This window comes from Carassius auratus, unplaced genomic scaffold (assembly GCF_003368295.1).
Source record: "Carassius auratus strain Wakin unplaced genomic scaffold, ASM336829v1 scaf_tig00214568, whole genome shotgun sequence".
In the NCBI taxonomy this organism is placed as follows: domain Eukaryota; kingdom Metazoa; phylum Chordata; class Actinopteri; order Cypriniformes; family Cyprinidae; genus Carassius; species Carassius auratus.
This window is the reverse complement of record NW_020527713.1, coordinates 23,131-38,287: the sequence shown is the minus strand read 5'-3', so window position 1 is coordinate 38,287 and position 15,157 is coordinate 23,131. Positions and strand designations below refer to the sequence as shown.

The 15,157-nt window shown below is 37.4% G+C and overlaps 1 protein-coding gene across 2 annotated transcripts; it reads left to right on the top strand.

The window, feature by feature from the left end:
* The first annotated feature begins 1,669 nt into the window (after positions 1–1,669).
* On the top strand, positions 1,670–14,701 carry LOC113092325 (SERTA domain-containing protein 4-like). 2 transcript variants are annotated; one of them, XM_026257903.1, is made up of 4 exons: positions 1,670–2,459; positions 11,778–11,946; positions 12,152–12,279; positions 12,617–14,701. In XM_026257903.1, exons 2-4 carry the CDS (start codon positions 11,793–11,795, stop codon positions 13,328–13,330), a joined length of 996 nt encoding a protein of 331 aa, XP_026113688.1. In that variant the 5' UTR covers positions 1,670–2,459; positions 11,778–11,792; the 3' UTR covers positions 13,331–14,701. The 2 variants fall into 2 exon arrangements, with proteins under 2 accessions (XP_026113688.1, XP_026113689.1); XM_026257904.1 differs by having other exon boundaries at positions 11,773–11,946.
* Positions 14,702–15,157: the final 456 nt, after the last annotated feature.

Below are 15,157 nucleotides of genomic sequence, written 5' to 3'. Positions count from 1 at the left end.
CACCGATTCAGTCGGTGCCTTACTTTTCTCTGGAGATTGTTTTTATGATGTTTTTGAAATGTTGCAGCGATGTTGTGTCACCTTGTGTATTCATACTTCTGTACAACTGCTGTAATTTGATTTGTAAATGAAGTCTTACACGATACATTAAAAATATCATTTTGAAAAGAAACACATCTGCTAAATGTCTTTGCCTGTTTTTATTTCAAGGAATGTTAGATTGAATCTAATGAAATATGGGTCGCAAGTTGAAAGAGTTTAAAGTTAGTTGGGAGGAGAAAAACCCTGTCAGCTAATGGACAACCAAATGTATTTTATATTTAGTGTACGAGGTCAAGAAGCACAGGGGAAAACTACATGACCATGTGATGCCGCATAAAGTCTGTGAGCAAAAAATCCAGTTGTCAATGACTATAAATCCTCTCTGTTGATTCCAGAAGTTTTTGAAACCGTGTCAAAGACAAATTTCTGTCAGAGTATGAAATTCTGAGAGGCTGAGTTTAGAGTAGATAATGATTTTTTTTCTTTTTTTTTTTTTTTATGACGGCAATGCCTCACACATACCTTTTTACACATACATTTACCATCATACAAATCTCTCACATACTTCTTTCCTATGCACTTTGGATGCTCATAAATATGTAGATGTCACTACCTGAAGTGTGTCCGTGTGGGGGAAGTGTATTTTGAAGGGCCCATTAAACTTTCATTTTAATCCTGAGGGAAAGAGCTCTCTTCAAAGCGCTTAAACATGGACAGCAGCTCCGTGCAAGTCAATATTTATTCCTCACTGCGTGGCTGAAGTGAATAAAGATAAATGCAGAGTTGAACTCTGTGAACTTACTACCAGAATGTAGCAGAAACCGAAGCATGCTGTCAGATCAAGAGCTCTAGTAAAGGATGAACAGACATCAAAACGAGGGTATATAACTGAAAATGATTAGGCATCCTCTACTGCTGAAATAAAAGAAGGAATAAATATTCACCTAACCACTTGTACTGGACTGTAGCCAATATGGCACTATTGTCGATGGTCATTTTAGGTTTTACAAAACATAATGTTTAAAATTCTATTTGTAAAATGCACAAATTTCAGATATAAACAAAAAATGGGGGCAAACCAAACAATAATAATAATTTAAAAGGAATAATTATATAAAAGTAATATGTAAAATTTAAGTGTATCATGGGTTAATCCTAAAATAAAATATAAATTTTTATAGCCTGCTCAATGTACAATGTTGCAGACTACATAAAGTACAGAGCACTATAAAAGTGCTGGTAGAGTAAACCAAAGTATGTGGTTTCCATTTATTTAAAAGATGCTGTTTCTCTCTGAAGCCCCCATCACCTGGAAAAGTACTTCAACACAGGGCTGCTTGTCACACAAGAAAATAAATTACAGATTCTGGCACAGGATTGGATGTCTGCTTCTAACCAGAAACAGGGTGTGTTTTTTGGAACCTGGAGTCGGTTAAGAGGGAAACTGAGCAAGAAAAAAGCCTTTGTGTCTTTGTGTGTGTGTGTGTGTATGATTGTAGTTGTGGGGGCCAAAATTCGAAACAGTAATGTGTCCACAAAATATCCTCAAACACAGACTGATGGAACTTTTAAAAAGTAGATGGGAAAAATAAAATCTAAAAATCATAAACAAACAAAAATAAACATGGTTCTATGGGAGGTCTTTAGGCTACACTCTACAGGTATAGGTGTTTGTGCGTGTCAGAGGACAGAAAGTGATGGAGGGACCTGAATCGCAGCCAAAGCGCCAAATAAATTGGCACACATTGGCGTTCACTCCACCTTCTATAAGGAATACCGAAGAAATCCGCTCAGGAGCGCGGCTGGTAAATACGGGCCGCCGCTCAAAAGGGAAATGTCTAACAGATGATTGGCGCCGTGCCCGCCCGCTCTACTTCTGCTGCGCGCTCCCGGCCCAACTTAAACGCAGCTCCTCTGACCAAAACCAGACACGCATACAAACACACACACAAAGCACCGGGGAAGCATTGCTGCTGGGACGTGACGCGACTGATCCTGAGCAAAAAGCTGCTGCTGTTTATTCCGAGGAATGGGGCGACGCTGCTCGTGTCCACTGACGTTAACAAGCCCAGCTCAAAGCAAACGCAATAACATCGCACCGTCTGCCGGTGAGGTCACTGTGGCACAAAGCAAAGCGACCTGCGCGGACACGCAACGGAGATTCCGTCACATCACAGCGGCTTTGTTCGTGCGCTGATTGACTGCTTGGCTTTGGATGATATTTTCCCAGCAGAACCTTATCGATTATTGCAAGACAAAAAGGCTCTCGCTGATGGATCGTGGATAAGTAGTTACTGATGAACCCAGCGGGACTACAGCAGCGGAGCCCAGAGGAGAAAACGAGAGCGCGTCCACAACGACACATCTGATTAAATAAAACAGCACTCCTTTTGACTAATTCACCATTATAGATAAAGGTAAGTAAAAGTTCATATTATTTGGACATATTCGCACTGCTCAGAGTTACGCGCCACCCGCCTCCGGAGGCAAACCGACATGGCACAGTGCCAACACAAATGAACTACACTTGTGATCTCTCAAGTGTGTTAAGAGCGAACAACAGAAGTACACACAGAATCCCGTTTGTGTTATGTTAACTGGTACTAATGATCAAATATTACATATATTACATACATATTTTGTTTATATGAGGAATGCACAAGGCAAAGTGTGTACATTAGGTTCATGTAGTCCTTTTTTATATACATATATATATATATATATATATATATATATATATATATATATATATATATATATATATATATATATTTTTTTTTTTTTTTTTTTTTTTTGCCATCACTAGTTTGCATTAAATGGTCCTATAATTTGAAATCAACATTTATATCAATAGCTCTATATGCATATATATCTATGTATATATCTATATCTATATCTATCTATATATCTATCTATCTATCTATATATATATATATATATATATATATATATATATATATATATATATATATATATATATATATATATATATATATATTCAGAGGGACTATATATTAAAAATATAATAAAAAAAAACACATGTATCATACATGTGAGCTACATCCATCCTGTATCATCAATCAAAGATCTTTATTCTTTCATGTTTATATTATAATTTGTAAAATGTACTATAATTACACAATGACAGTGAGGTCACACACACAAATGCACACACATGAGCGTACACACACAAACATACATCTGGTTTACTGTCCTGGTGGGGACTATCCAAAGGCATAAATGGTTTTTGCACCGTACAAACTATGTACTCTATCATCCTACACCAACCCTACACCTAAACCTACCCCTCACAGAAAACTTTCTGCATTTTTACATTCTCAAAAAAATGCATGATTTATAAGTTTGTTTCCCCATGGGAACCTCAATTTAGGTCCCCACTGTGACACGAGTCCCCATGAATCAGTGTGTATCCAGGTTTAAGTCCCCACCGGGAAAGAAAAACATATACACACACACACACACAGCAATGTTCCTTTCACACATTAAAACACTCAAGCTCTGTATGTGTGTGTGTTGTAAGGGCAGGGAGCCAGAATTCTGTTACCACTTGATTCCCTTACAAGGAGATGAAATGTACAAGATGAAAGCACAATAACTTTATAGATGGACGCAGAGTGTTTGTTTTTGTCCTCATGAATGCGCAATTGCTATTGCACAGGAAAATTGTGCATTGGTGTCTGCGTAGTGTAAGGCAAGGGACAGTTCTATGTGTGTGAGGCTATTGTTGTTGTTGTGTAAGAGAGAGAAACTATTGTGCGTGGCTGAGATGGTATGTGTTTGCGAGTGGGATTATTTGCTTCATTCTCAGCAATGGGTTCACTGCGCTGGCTGTGGCATCTGTTCCTGATGCTGTGGGGCAGGAGTGTGTGTGTTCGTGTGCATGTGGGTATTCCCCCTGAGATCACTGTGCCAGTTTAAGAGTGTCTGGCATACTGCCACACATTGATCCCTCGATCTACAGCAGGCAAAAAGGAAAACCCACGCAATCGTTTACCGCCTGTGGTTCTCATCAGTCCGTTCCAGTCATTTGTGTCTGGGCATGGTGAGGATTTACTTCAAGAGACTTCTGAGGAGTCTGCAGGCTGCTCTTAATCATCTAAAACTTCAAACTTTCAAACTGTGGTTTGGAAGCCACATGGCACATCCTGTGCAGATCATCTTGATGTCAAACCTTCAATCACATTCAGAACCGACTCACCAAAAGGCTGTAGATAAACATTAGATATTGTATGTTGCAAAAAACTGTACTGTCATCAAATTTGGTACAAACACATAATCCACAATCTGAGAGCAAGTATATACATTTATATGAGCAGGTTTTTGCATAGTCAAATTACACTCTTCATCTCTCCATCCTCTACAAATATATATTTATTTATTTGTATTTTTTTTTAAAGAAATTAATCTATTTTTATTGGGCAGGACATAATAAATTGGACAAAAAGAACAAAGGTTTATGGACATTTATAATGTATATAACTAAGAAAATTTATGCCCACTGCTATGATTGGCTAACAGTTGCACATTAAATAATAGATAGACGTACTCTGTAAACAAAGTGGGTCATTTGGGTTAAAAACATAAAAATACTAAGTATATATCAAACTATCTGGAACAGACAGTGCAATAGTGGTAAATACAAATTTACTCCCACTTTTGTGTTGCAATATTACTGTTGGATTCAATATAGTCAGACTCAGCACTGCATCATCTTTTACTTTCAGTGTGAAAAGCCTGTCAAAGTGCCAATTAAAAATGAATCAGTAGAAAAGTTAGGCAAACAAACATGCAGTGTTTCACATGAAAGAGAAATGGATTTGCACCACAAAAACACTCACATCCGATGTAGAGACGGTGTTAGGATCACAAGGAAGGAAGGTTTCTTCAAAACTTACACTGCACAGCATCTTCCAAACCAAGTCATTTTGATAGCTTGGTTTCAATAAAAGTTGTTTATGAACTAATAAAAGTCAAGTTAAAGTCAAAGTCAGTACAAAAGAGTTCTGAAACTTACAAAATGTTTTCATAGTACATTGACCTATATATTAAAAGATCAAGGGAAATTTGACTCTCAGTTTTAATTCCCTTTTTTATTTTTACTTGAAAATATTTTTTATTTGGCTTTATAAAGCAAAAAAAAAAGGAATTAATAGATAGCTAATTTAGTTTCTATACTAAGATGAGTTGGTTTTCACCCACAATATAGTTTTTATGTGATTTTAATAATATTATTATGATAAATTAATCAAATGTTGTTGTTTTTTTATGTTTTGTGAGTTTATAAAAAGTGACGTGACATACAGCCAAGTATGGTAACCCATACTCAGAATTTGTGTTCTGCATTTAACCCATCCAAAGTGCACACACACAGCAGTGAACACACACAAACCTTGAACACACACCTGGAGCAGTGGGCAGCCATTTATTAGACAATATATAGACTTTCAGTAGACACTAATAAAAAGTGTTGCTGTCTAAACACAAATAAATCACAGCCATAACATAATAAATCAGAGACCACCGTGATGTAAATATCATACTCATTTAAATGATAGCAGGAATTATGTGATTACCCTGCCCCTTTTGAGTATACAGAGAGCATGTATTGCCCTTCCTCTGTCTCTAAAACACACACACACACACACATACTGTACACACACACACACACACAGCTTCAAGCTCTGACTCTTAACAGCAGGGATGCATGGATAGCCAGAACATTCCTTCAGAACTGATGTGGCGTTTGTGTCAGCACGATCATGTTACTGTGCTAACCTCACACACACATAAGCTCACACACACACACGAGGACTGCTTGCCGAAGTCAGTATAATTTTTCTCTTATTTTATCTGTCTAACACCGTTACAGTCTTTGCTTGCAGTATAGACATAGTGCAACTCTTTTTTTTCTCTCTCCCTCTGAGTTGGATTTAACCTAGACAAGCTGAGCAGCCACAGAGCTCTTGGCAGGCGGGAAAGGTGTTCCTGCTTCTCTTTTTTTCTCTCTTTCATTTTTTTCCCTCATTCCCTCCTCTCTTTCCTCAGGCTTTGTATGTGTGTGTGAAACATGTTTAGATGGATGTTTTACCTCCTCAGCTGGGTGTTGCCTACATTTTCTGTCTGAGCATGAGAGAATGAAAGAGACTACCTAATGACCTAGATTACAGTCTGCAGGATGTGTTCAGATCCCCAATGCAACATTTCGATTCTTAAATAAACCTCCTCTGTCTCGCTGATAGATTCAGGTCATGGAAAGCTTTAACCCAAACTGTTGAATGGAAGTCCTGCACCCTGAGGAGGACACATGTGGTTTAAATGCTTCCAGCACCCAGGCAAAAAGCAGTTTCTGTGCAGATGGATGATAGTTCCTGGCGAGGTGTGTAAGTGTGTGTGTAATCTTTTCACCTGATGGTAGATTGGGGCGTCACTTCAGCAGGGTGTGTTTCACACATTACTATGTGACTCTTTGTAGTCAGTGTGGGTTCTGCAATCATGAATTAAAGATGTATTTCATGTCATTCCAAATCTTTTTTCTTCTATGGCCCCAAAAAAAGCAAAATAAAAGCATCATAAACTGGTTCATGCAACTTGCATTATAAGACGTCTGAAGCGATACAAACTTTGTGTTAAGAAATGAAAATTTAAGTCATTATACCCTGTTCTCCCTCTGCCGTGAAGTTCGTATTAAATGTCACTTTTAGACATCATGTCAACTTTGTAGTTATTGACAGTCATCAAACATGATGCAATTTGTCATCAAACATGATGCAATTAATTTGCCTAAAGGCACAATATATAACTGAATGCAGACATAAATAAGATTTGAGACCTACAGTGGAAGCCAATATTTTTTTAGTGAACAACTTGCTTTGTTTGTTTACAAGACAAAAATATCATATGGCTTTAGAAGACTTGTAATATAGTGCATAAGTTGCATGGACCACTTTTATGATACTTTTATGCTGCTTCTTTGTCATACCATTCAATATTCAGAATTGTCAACTTTTCTGTTCCACAGAAGAAAAAGAAAGTCATGTGAGTGTGTAAATTAAAAATAAATAAATACATTTAGCTTGAACTATTTTTTTATGTTTATTAAACTCAATAGAAAGTCATAAATACCCATGAAATATTGTTGTCTCACTGTTTTACCTCCAAATTTTGTCATAATTTACATCATTGAACGTGTGTTTATATCAGTTACTCATGTTTCTCATAAATCACGGGTCTGTTTCTGGGTCACGCCGTGTGCGCAGACTGTGGCGTTTCTGATGACTCTCTAGCTCTGTGCATGTGCCAAGAACAAGTTTGTGGTCGACATTCACTGGAGTTTTAGAATGATATGTCAACCTGGTTTTCCAAAGAGCAGAGCATGATATGAGCTGATGCCTAAAGCTCTTTTCAAAACCTGACTAATTGTGCAATGCTTTGTTTTCTTTCTGTCTGCTCTGACTCTCTCTCTAGCTTAACTTCTAGCGACGAAGCATTTTGAAAACTGTTTAAATCATTTCAAAGGATTAAATTTCAAGGTAGAATAACCACTCAATAGTCTGTTCTTAATAAACTATACATGAGAAGTGCATGTTCCAAGAAGTTAGCAAATCTGGCAAAACCTGCCTTTGAGTGCATAAGAAGAGCTTCTTATATATATATATATATATATATTAGTGCTGTCAAAATTAGCGCGTTAACGCATTCGATTAATTTGAAATATTTAACGCGTTAAAAAAAAATAACGCAATTAACGCGGTTGCAGTTTTTTTTATTTCTGGTTGTGGCCTATGTGTGTTCAACGTGCAAAGAAATATGGATAAGACCAAGGAAGGACTTTTAGACGGAAAGTTTCAGTATAAAACTCTGCCGGATTACTCTTCAGTCTGCCACAAGAAACATTACTCTTCATTCAGTAATCAGTATATGCCACAAGAAACAGCAACATTAAAATCATGAACTCAAATGTCATTGTTTAAAAAAAAAAAAAAACAATGACTGTAACAGTGCGTAAATCAGACCTTTCTGTAACGCTAACGTTAATAAGCTTAAGCGAAAAAAACGAAATAATTGTGTAGCGGAGTATTTTTGTACACAGTGCCGCGAACTGTCAATCACTCCTGTGCGCGTGCATCACTGTCCTCCTCACAGCTGCAGCTGCTTGCGCTCTCTCTCTTCATCAAGCTTTAAAACAAAAAGGGGACAAAAAGATCATATTGTCTTTGTGCATAGGCTATAGATTAATTAGATAAATGAATATCTAAATTTGTGCCTTGCCGTCTACGGTATTTTTTTAGAACTTAGAAAAAAGATGCTGCAGCCAATGAGCAGCCAGCGGGGGCTGCAGGACGACTCAACCTCCGCAGACAGCTTTTAATGTTTATCAGACAATAAATACTCAAGATTTTGCTTTAGTATAACTCACAACGAGTTTCACACACCTTCTCCGGCCACGTTGAGTTGTTGACACTTAACAGTGGCAAAAGCGACACATGCGCTATTCACTTGTATAACTTCAGGGTGAATGGGTAATGTAGTTTCTGCTCTGGGTGGGATGAATTAGGAAGCTTGCATTGTGAAGGGCGCTCTGAAAATCGGCAGTGCAGGTAAAAGATTAAAACCTCTATTAAAACAGATGTCCAAATGAGCGTACCGGTACGCTACAAGCACGTTCTGGGCGCACGGAGAGGTGGCGGTACGCTCGAGAGCTATATTTGGAAGTGGCGGTACTGAGTACCCTTGCGTACTGGCCCCCTTAAAGCACTGGCAATGACTATACTTTGGAATTTTTTTTTTGTCCACTTAGAATTCAACATGGAAATCATTTTTGTTTTTTATTGACATTGATTGTTTTGAAATTCAAATGGTACTTACATGCCTGTGTTTTTATTTCTGTAATAAATATGGCTTTCAAGCCAACAGATAATTTGGAGGATATTGATGGTTTTTTGCTGATATGTTGTTTACATGAGAAAATCTGTGTTACAAGTTAAACAAAAATTCCAATAAACAATCATATTTTGAATTTCAATAGTTTCTTTGTCTTGAGTTTACATTAATTATTTACATTTTACATTTACATATCCAAAAAGTTTCAGTCTTTTAATTGCGATTAATCGCGATTAATCGCGATTAATTTTAAAAAATTGTGCGATTAATTAGTTAATTTTTTTTAATCGATTGACAGCACTAATATATATATATATATATATATATATATATATATATACACACACAGTACAGTAAGTCCCCATTAAGCAGATGAGTGAATGAGCTTTACAGTTTTAACAGCTTTTATGACCCAGTAAAGAGCTTCATGAGCTTTGGATGTTTTGGTTTTAGTAAGTTAAGCCAAAGACTACATTACCTCAATGGAAACCTGTAATTGTGGTTTTTGCATAGGAAAAACCACGATTGCAAAAACTGAAAGTTTATCCCTTACACGATTCCTTAGTTTAGATCACTCATTTTTTCTTTCTTTCACTCTCTCCGTCTGGTTTTAGCATCAACTGCTTTCTATTATTTGTAGTTTTAGCATTACTGCGCTTCACAGTTCTAATACACACTCCCTTCTGTACCCTGTGATATTTGTGTATGTGTGTGTGTGTGACTGATGAGCTGCAAATCCAACGCATCCAGCACCTTTTTTATGTTTTCTTCACATGAAAATGAAAGTGGAAGAGGTGGAGAGAGAGAGAGAGAGTGCATAAAAGCACAAAACTAGCAAAGAGACAAAGACAGACAGTGTGTGTGTGTGTGAGAGAGAGAGAGAGAGAGAGAGCTCTGCTTCTATGTCAGCTCTCTGTCTTCTAAAGCATAAATTCAAAGCAGAATTGTGGGCGGAATGAGAAACAGGTAACAGTACAAGGGAGAGGAGGATCTGCTCTGATTAAACACGTCTCGCTCACATGAGCTCAGTGTGATCCAAACCCTGCAGAAACCGACCAAAACAGGACAGGTTATTACAGCCGAATTAAGTTTACTGCAAGAGGAACCATTTTTGCATTTGTGTGCATGCAAAAAAAAAAAGTATGTGAAATTTTTACAATATTTGCTTTACAGACTTCTCATTTACTCATACAGTTCAATTCGTTGGTTAGTGCAATTGATTATTTAAAAATTAATGCAATAACATTAACACAATTAGTCATGTCCATGAACCTGTATGTGAATTCCACAACACAGTACATTCCCCAGAAAAAGAAAAATGTTAAAAAGGTTGACAATTATCAATAAATACATATATATATATATATATATATATATATATATATATATATATATATATATATATATATATATATATATATATATATATATATATATGTCAGTGCTTTTGTCTGCCACAACAGTGTAATGAATTATTCTCATTCTGGGCATTTTCTCAGTTAACACTTAAATATATGATTAATTTGAATAATTAATTAATATATCATTTGAATTCTATATTTTAATCAGTTGAAAGCCCTAATATTACAAATAAACTTTATTTGTTGTCATATGACAATTGTGTCACCAGATACAATTCTCACGTGACAACAAAGTTTATCAGAAAACTAGCAGTTCAATAAGTGCCAACTGAAACCACTACATGAGAGTAATGGTGTGTGTGAAAGAAACTGTCAGTGAAGATTAATGACCTTTGTAGAGGCAGTCATCCAGAACTTATCCTCTCTCTCCCCTGTCACTGCGTGTGGTAGAACAGAGAACAAAATGATTAAAGACCGATCACACAAACAGATACCTTCCCTTCAGCAACTTCTATTGAATTTTTTTCTCACTCTATCTCATTATCTGAGTGTTTCCGAGTGTGTGTTTTTGCTCTATTAGCTTTTTTAAAGAGTCTTGATGTGTTTTTCAAATGCCTTGTTAGTGTAATCTTCAAAGATAGAGGAAATAAGTCTACAACCGAAGTGTATAATGGAGTAGCACAGTGTTGTTAAGAGATTGCTTTCTTTAAAAGGGTCTTAGACTCAACTTTTCCTTGCTCTTTTGAGATAAAAGAGTTCATTGTAATATGAGAACATACTGCAACTTTCAGAATGCAAAACTTGCTCCCCAGTGAGAAAATAACATGCATTTTTAAGACTGTGATCATTTCAATTACATCTTAACAGTATTAGCTGCAAATTTCAGCACAGATTGTTTTGTAAACCTGTCACAAATGTAATACAAGCTTCACAAAGAGGCTGTTATTAAAGGATTTGATTGCAAAAACTTTACTGACATCAAACTTTTCTTGAAGTGTGACTCGTGTTTAAATCAATAGCAAAAACATTTTAAGATATGACCTCTCTATGAACACACAAACTGAATAGTGGTACAGTACATATACTGTATTCAGACAGTCTTAAATGAAAACCTGTGTTTTAAGGGATATTTCATTAAAAAAAATCTACATTCTTTCATCTTTTACTCATCTATATGTGGTTCCAAACCTGTATGATTTTTATGCAACGCATGTCATTTGTAGCCTATGCTGTATGTATTATAAATACAGTATGTAGAACAGATTTGAATATATATAAATATTTCAACTCTTTTTGTGAATACAAAGTTAATGGGGTACAAAGCAACACTGGACCCCGCTGGCACTGACAGGGGATAAAACACATCTTCTGTATTCCATGGAAGACGAGAAGTCATAGTGTTGGAATGACATGATGTGCTTTTTAATGACGTGATTTTTTTTTAATAATTATCTTTGTGTGTTTGTTGTTCAGGACTGAGGCGAAACTATGGCTTTGGTCCTATCAATGAACCCATTTTGTGAGCCTGAGACAGAAGCCCCGCCATCCATCTACCATCCGATCTGGGATTCAGAACATTGCAGTAAAAGCTGTATCTCCACCCCCTCACCACCAGGGGGTGACACCCATGGGCTCATAGAAGGTCTGAAACTAATCTCCTCTCTGAAAAACAGACTACTATGAACAAGAACAATGCTGATGCTGAGTGCTGATGATGTTCTGTTCCAAAGTAGATGTTATAAAATCTGTTATCTAATTTGGGAACTAAAATAGGCCAGGAATTCCCATCATACTGGTCTTTAATCTAGAAGATTTAGACAATTAATGAACCTTCCCATTATCTCCAGCGCCCCATTACAGACGAGCTCCTGATCATGTGATGGATCGTGTGGCCATGTCACGGATCTCTTATTTCAAGAGGAAGTTCGTGGAGGATGAAGAACCTGTACTGAACTTCAGGAGTTACTGCCACACTGTAAGTCTTCTAGGCCTACATAAATCTACACAACATTTTATATTATTTATAGTACAACACTTTTACTCCAGGTTTCACAGTCAAGGCTTAAGCCTAGTCCCAGACTAAGATGTAAGTCCAAACTTGCACTGATTCACGTCTCCAATAAGCACCACTTGTTTTTTTATCTTCTAAAAGTTTTTAGTTCCCTAATTTAATGTTTATCAATTAATGACAGTACATACCTCTTCAAACAAAACAAATAATTTGATCCTCACAACACATGAATCATACATATTAACTTGATAGCTGACCTGACCTCACTTATGAATTCTCAACTTGTGTTCCGGGCCAACAGGTGTCACCAGTCCTGGAGGAGCGCACTCACATTCTCCGTCTCTCTCTTTCGAAACTGCGTTTCATGGATGACCCAGAGTCCTTCTTACGGCGCTCCGTGCTCATCAACAACCTTCTCCGTCGCCTCAGAAATGAAATCCTCCTTCAGAGTGACTGGTGCTTCCCATCGGGTCCCACAGCAACACCTTGTCCCCTCCAATCCCCTGCCACAAATAACCCTCTTCCCCCTCCAGTCCTGCACCCCTGCATTACGCCACCTGGGCCGTACCGCAAACGCCTGCGTCTGCTGAGGAGGGAAGGTCCAGAGTGCATCCCAGCCTGCTGCTGTTTATACGCAGCCGGCCGTTACCTTCAGCTTCCTCTGTCTGTGTACGAACGGGATGTATACACCAACTCTCACCCTACTTCTTCATCACCATCTTCAGTTAGATTTCCACAGCTGCTGGAGGAGGAGGACGAGGAGGAAGACAGTGATGAAGAAGAGGACTCTGTGTGTCCTATGTTGGCTCTCTGTCAAGCTGAAACCAGAGAGCAGAACAGGACGTGGGATGGTCTACGTCCACAGAGCCACAGGGAAAACGAGACCCAGGAGAGAGAGAGAGAGAAAGGGAAGGAGAGGGTTAGAGGAGGAGAGGTTTCACAGCGATGGATTACAGACGCTATAGGTACTGGACACCATGGGCCTCTCACCAGGGCTCACGTGAGGGGAAAATAACAACTGAACACTTGCTGTGGAAACAAAGGAAGAAACTGGTTTCCAGCGGCCAAATAGATGTTACGTATAGGAACCAGAATATCAATGGTCAATGTTTTTGAATTTTTAGGTACTTTTTTGTACTTCTGGATTCCGCAACATCCCAGATCAAAAGGGACAGTGAATTCACATATTGCTTGTCTCTTGCGAAAAAATACCATACTGTGCCTTAAATGTTCCTGTTTAATCTGTTTGATGTGTTTATAGATATTTGTGACTGAACCAGTTTAATCCGCAAAGTATGGAAGCTTGTTTCAATAAACTCACAGTTCTGAGAAGAAAAGACAAGAGTTGCAAAATATAAACTCACAGTTGTTATGGGGGGGGGGTAACAGAATAAAAAAAAGCAACAATTATCTTATTTTATTTCATGCAGAGACAAAAAAAATATTTGTGAAATATAAACTCGGAATTCTAAGGAAAAAAGTTTATAATTGTAATATACAAACTCAGAAATTCAGAATCCTGAGTTTATTTTGTGCATTTCTGGTATTTTTATTTAATTTTTTTTTCTGAATAATTACAAGTTTATATCTTGTAATTTTGGGTTTATATCTTGCAATTCTGCAATTGTATCTTTACCATGGCAGAAATAGCCTTCCATAGTGATGGGCACCATGTGAAGTAAAAAAGATTCACACTCATTTAGAATTTGTAAAGAAAAAAAAATGCTAATAATAAAATGTTCGAAATTTCATAGGCACTTGAGAAATGCATGTCATAGGTTGCTTTCCATGACGATCATGTTTACAGGCAGTGGATTTTAGCCAGAATGCATGAGGCCCTGAAGGTGGCCATAATGTTTAATAAAATACTATTTCATTTAGCACCCTTAACATTTCATACATTTGCATATTCATGAGATAAAACAACCTAATTGACGTTAGCTGACAGAGATCACAGATACAGTTAACTTATTATCCCCATTAATTTGTTATTTTGAGGTCAACTGATTCAAGTGATTATTGGTTACGAATGAGAGAATCTTCATTCACTATGAAAGTTTTTATTTTCATGCACTTTCTTTGTTTATGTGTTTTCTCTACATTTATTTTTTTCATTTCAATAAACACAAAATGGGAGACCCTAAGACATGAGCACACTGCTGGTAGGAAATCAAATTAAATCTTAAAGAGCAGGTCATATGGGTTTTCGAAAAAATATATTTTTTGCAGTTTGTAACCTAGCTATCCTTCAATGTAAACAGTCTGCAAAGTTGTTAACCAACAAAGTGCATGATAAATAACGAACTAACGAATCATTCGATGTAACCGGATCTTCTTGAACCAGTTCACCAAATCTGAATCATTTTAAACGGTTCACGTCTCCAATACGCATTAATCCACAAATGACTTAGGGCCCTATTTTAACGATCTGAAACGCAAGTGTCAAAGCGCAAAGCGCAAGTAAGTTTGTGGGCGGGTCTCGGCGCTGTTGCTATTTTCCCGGCGGGATAAATGGCTCTTGCGCCCGGCGCAAATCTAAAATGGGTTGGTCTGAAGTAGCTTCATTATTCATAGGTGTGGTTTGGGCGTAACGCGAAATAAACCAATCAGAGCGTCATCCAACATTCCCTTTAAAAGCAGGTGCGCAAGTTCCATTATGGATTGCTATTATTATGACGTATTTACAAGGCGCTCGCCAGGAGCGGTTCACAGCCGAGGAGACTGATGTTCTTGTAAGAGCAGTGAAAGACAGAGAACTTGTGTTGTATGGGGATGGGAGAAACCCACCCAAAATAGCGTCGGTTAAACAGGCGTGGGAGGAAATAGCCACAATTGTTTCATC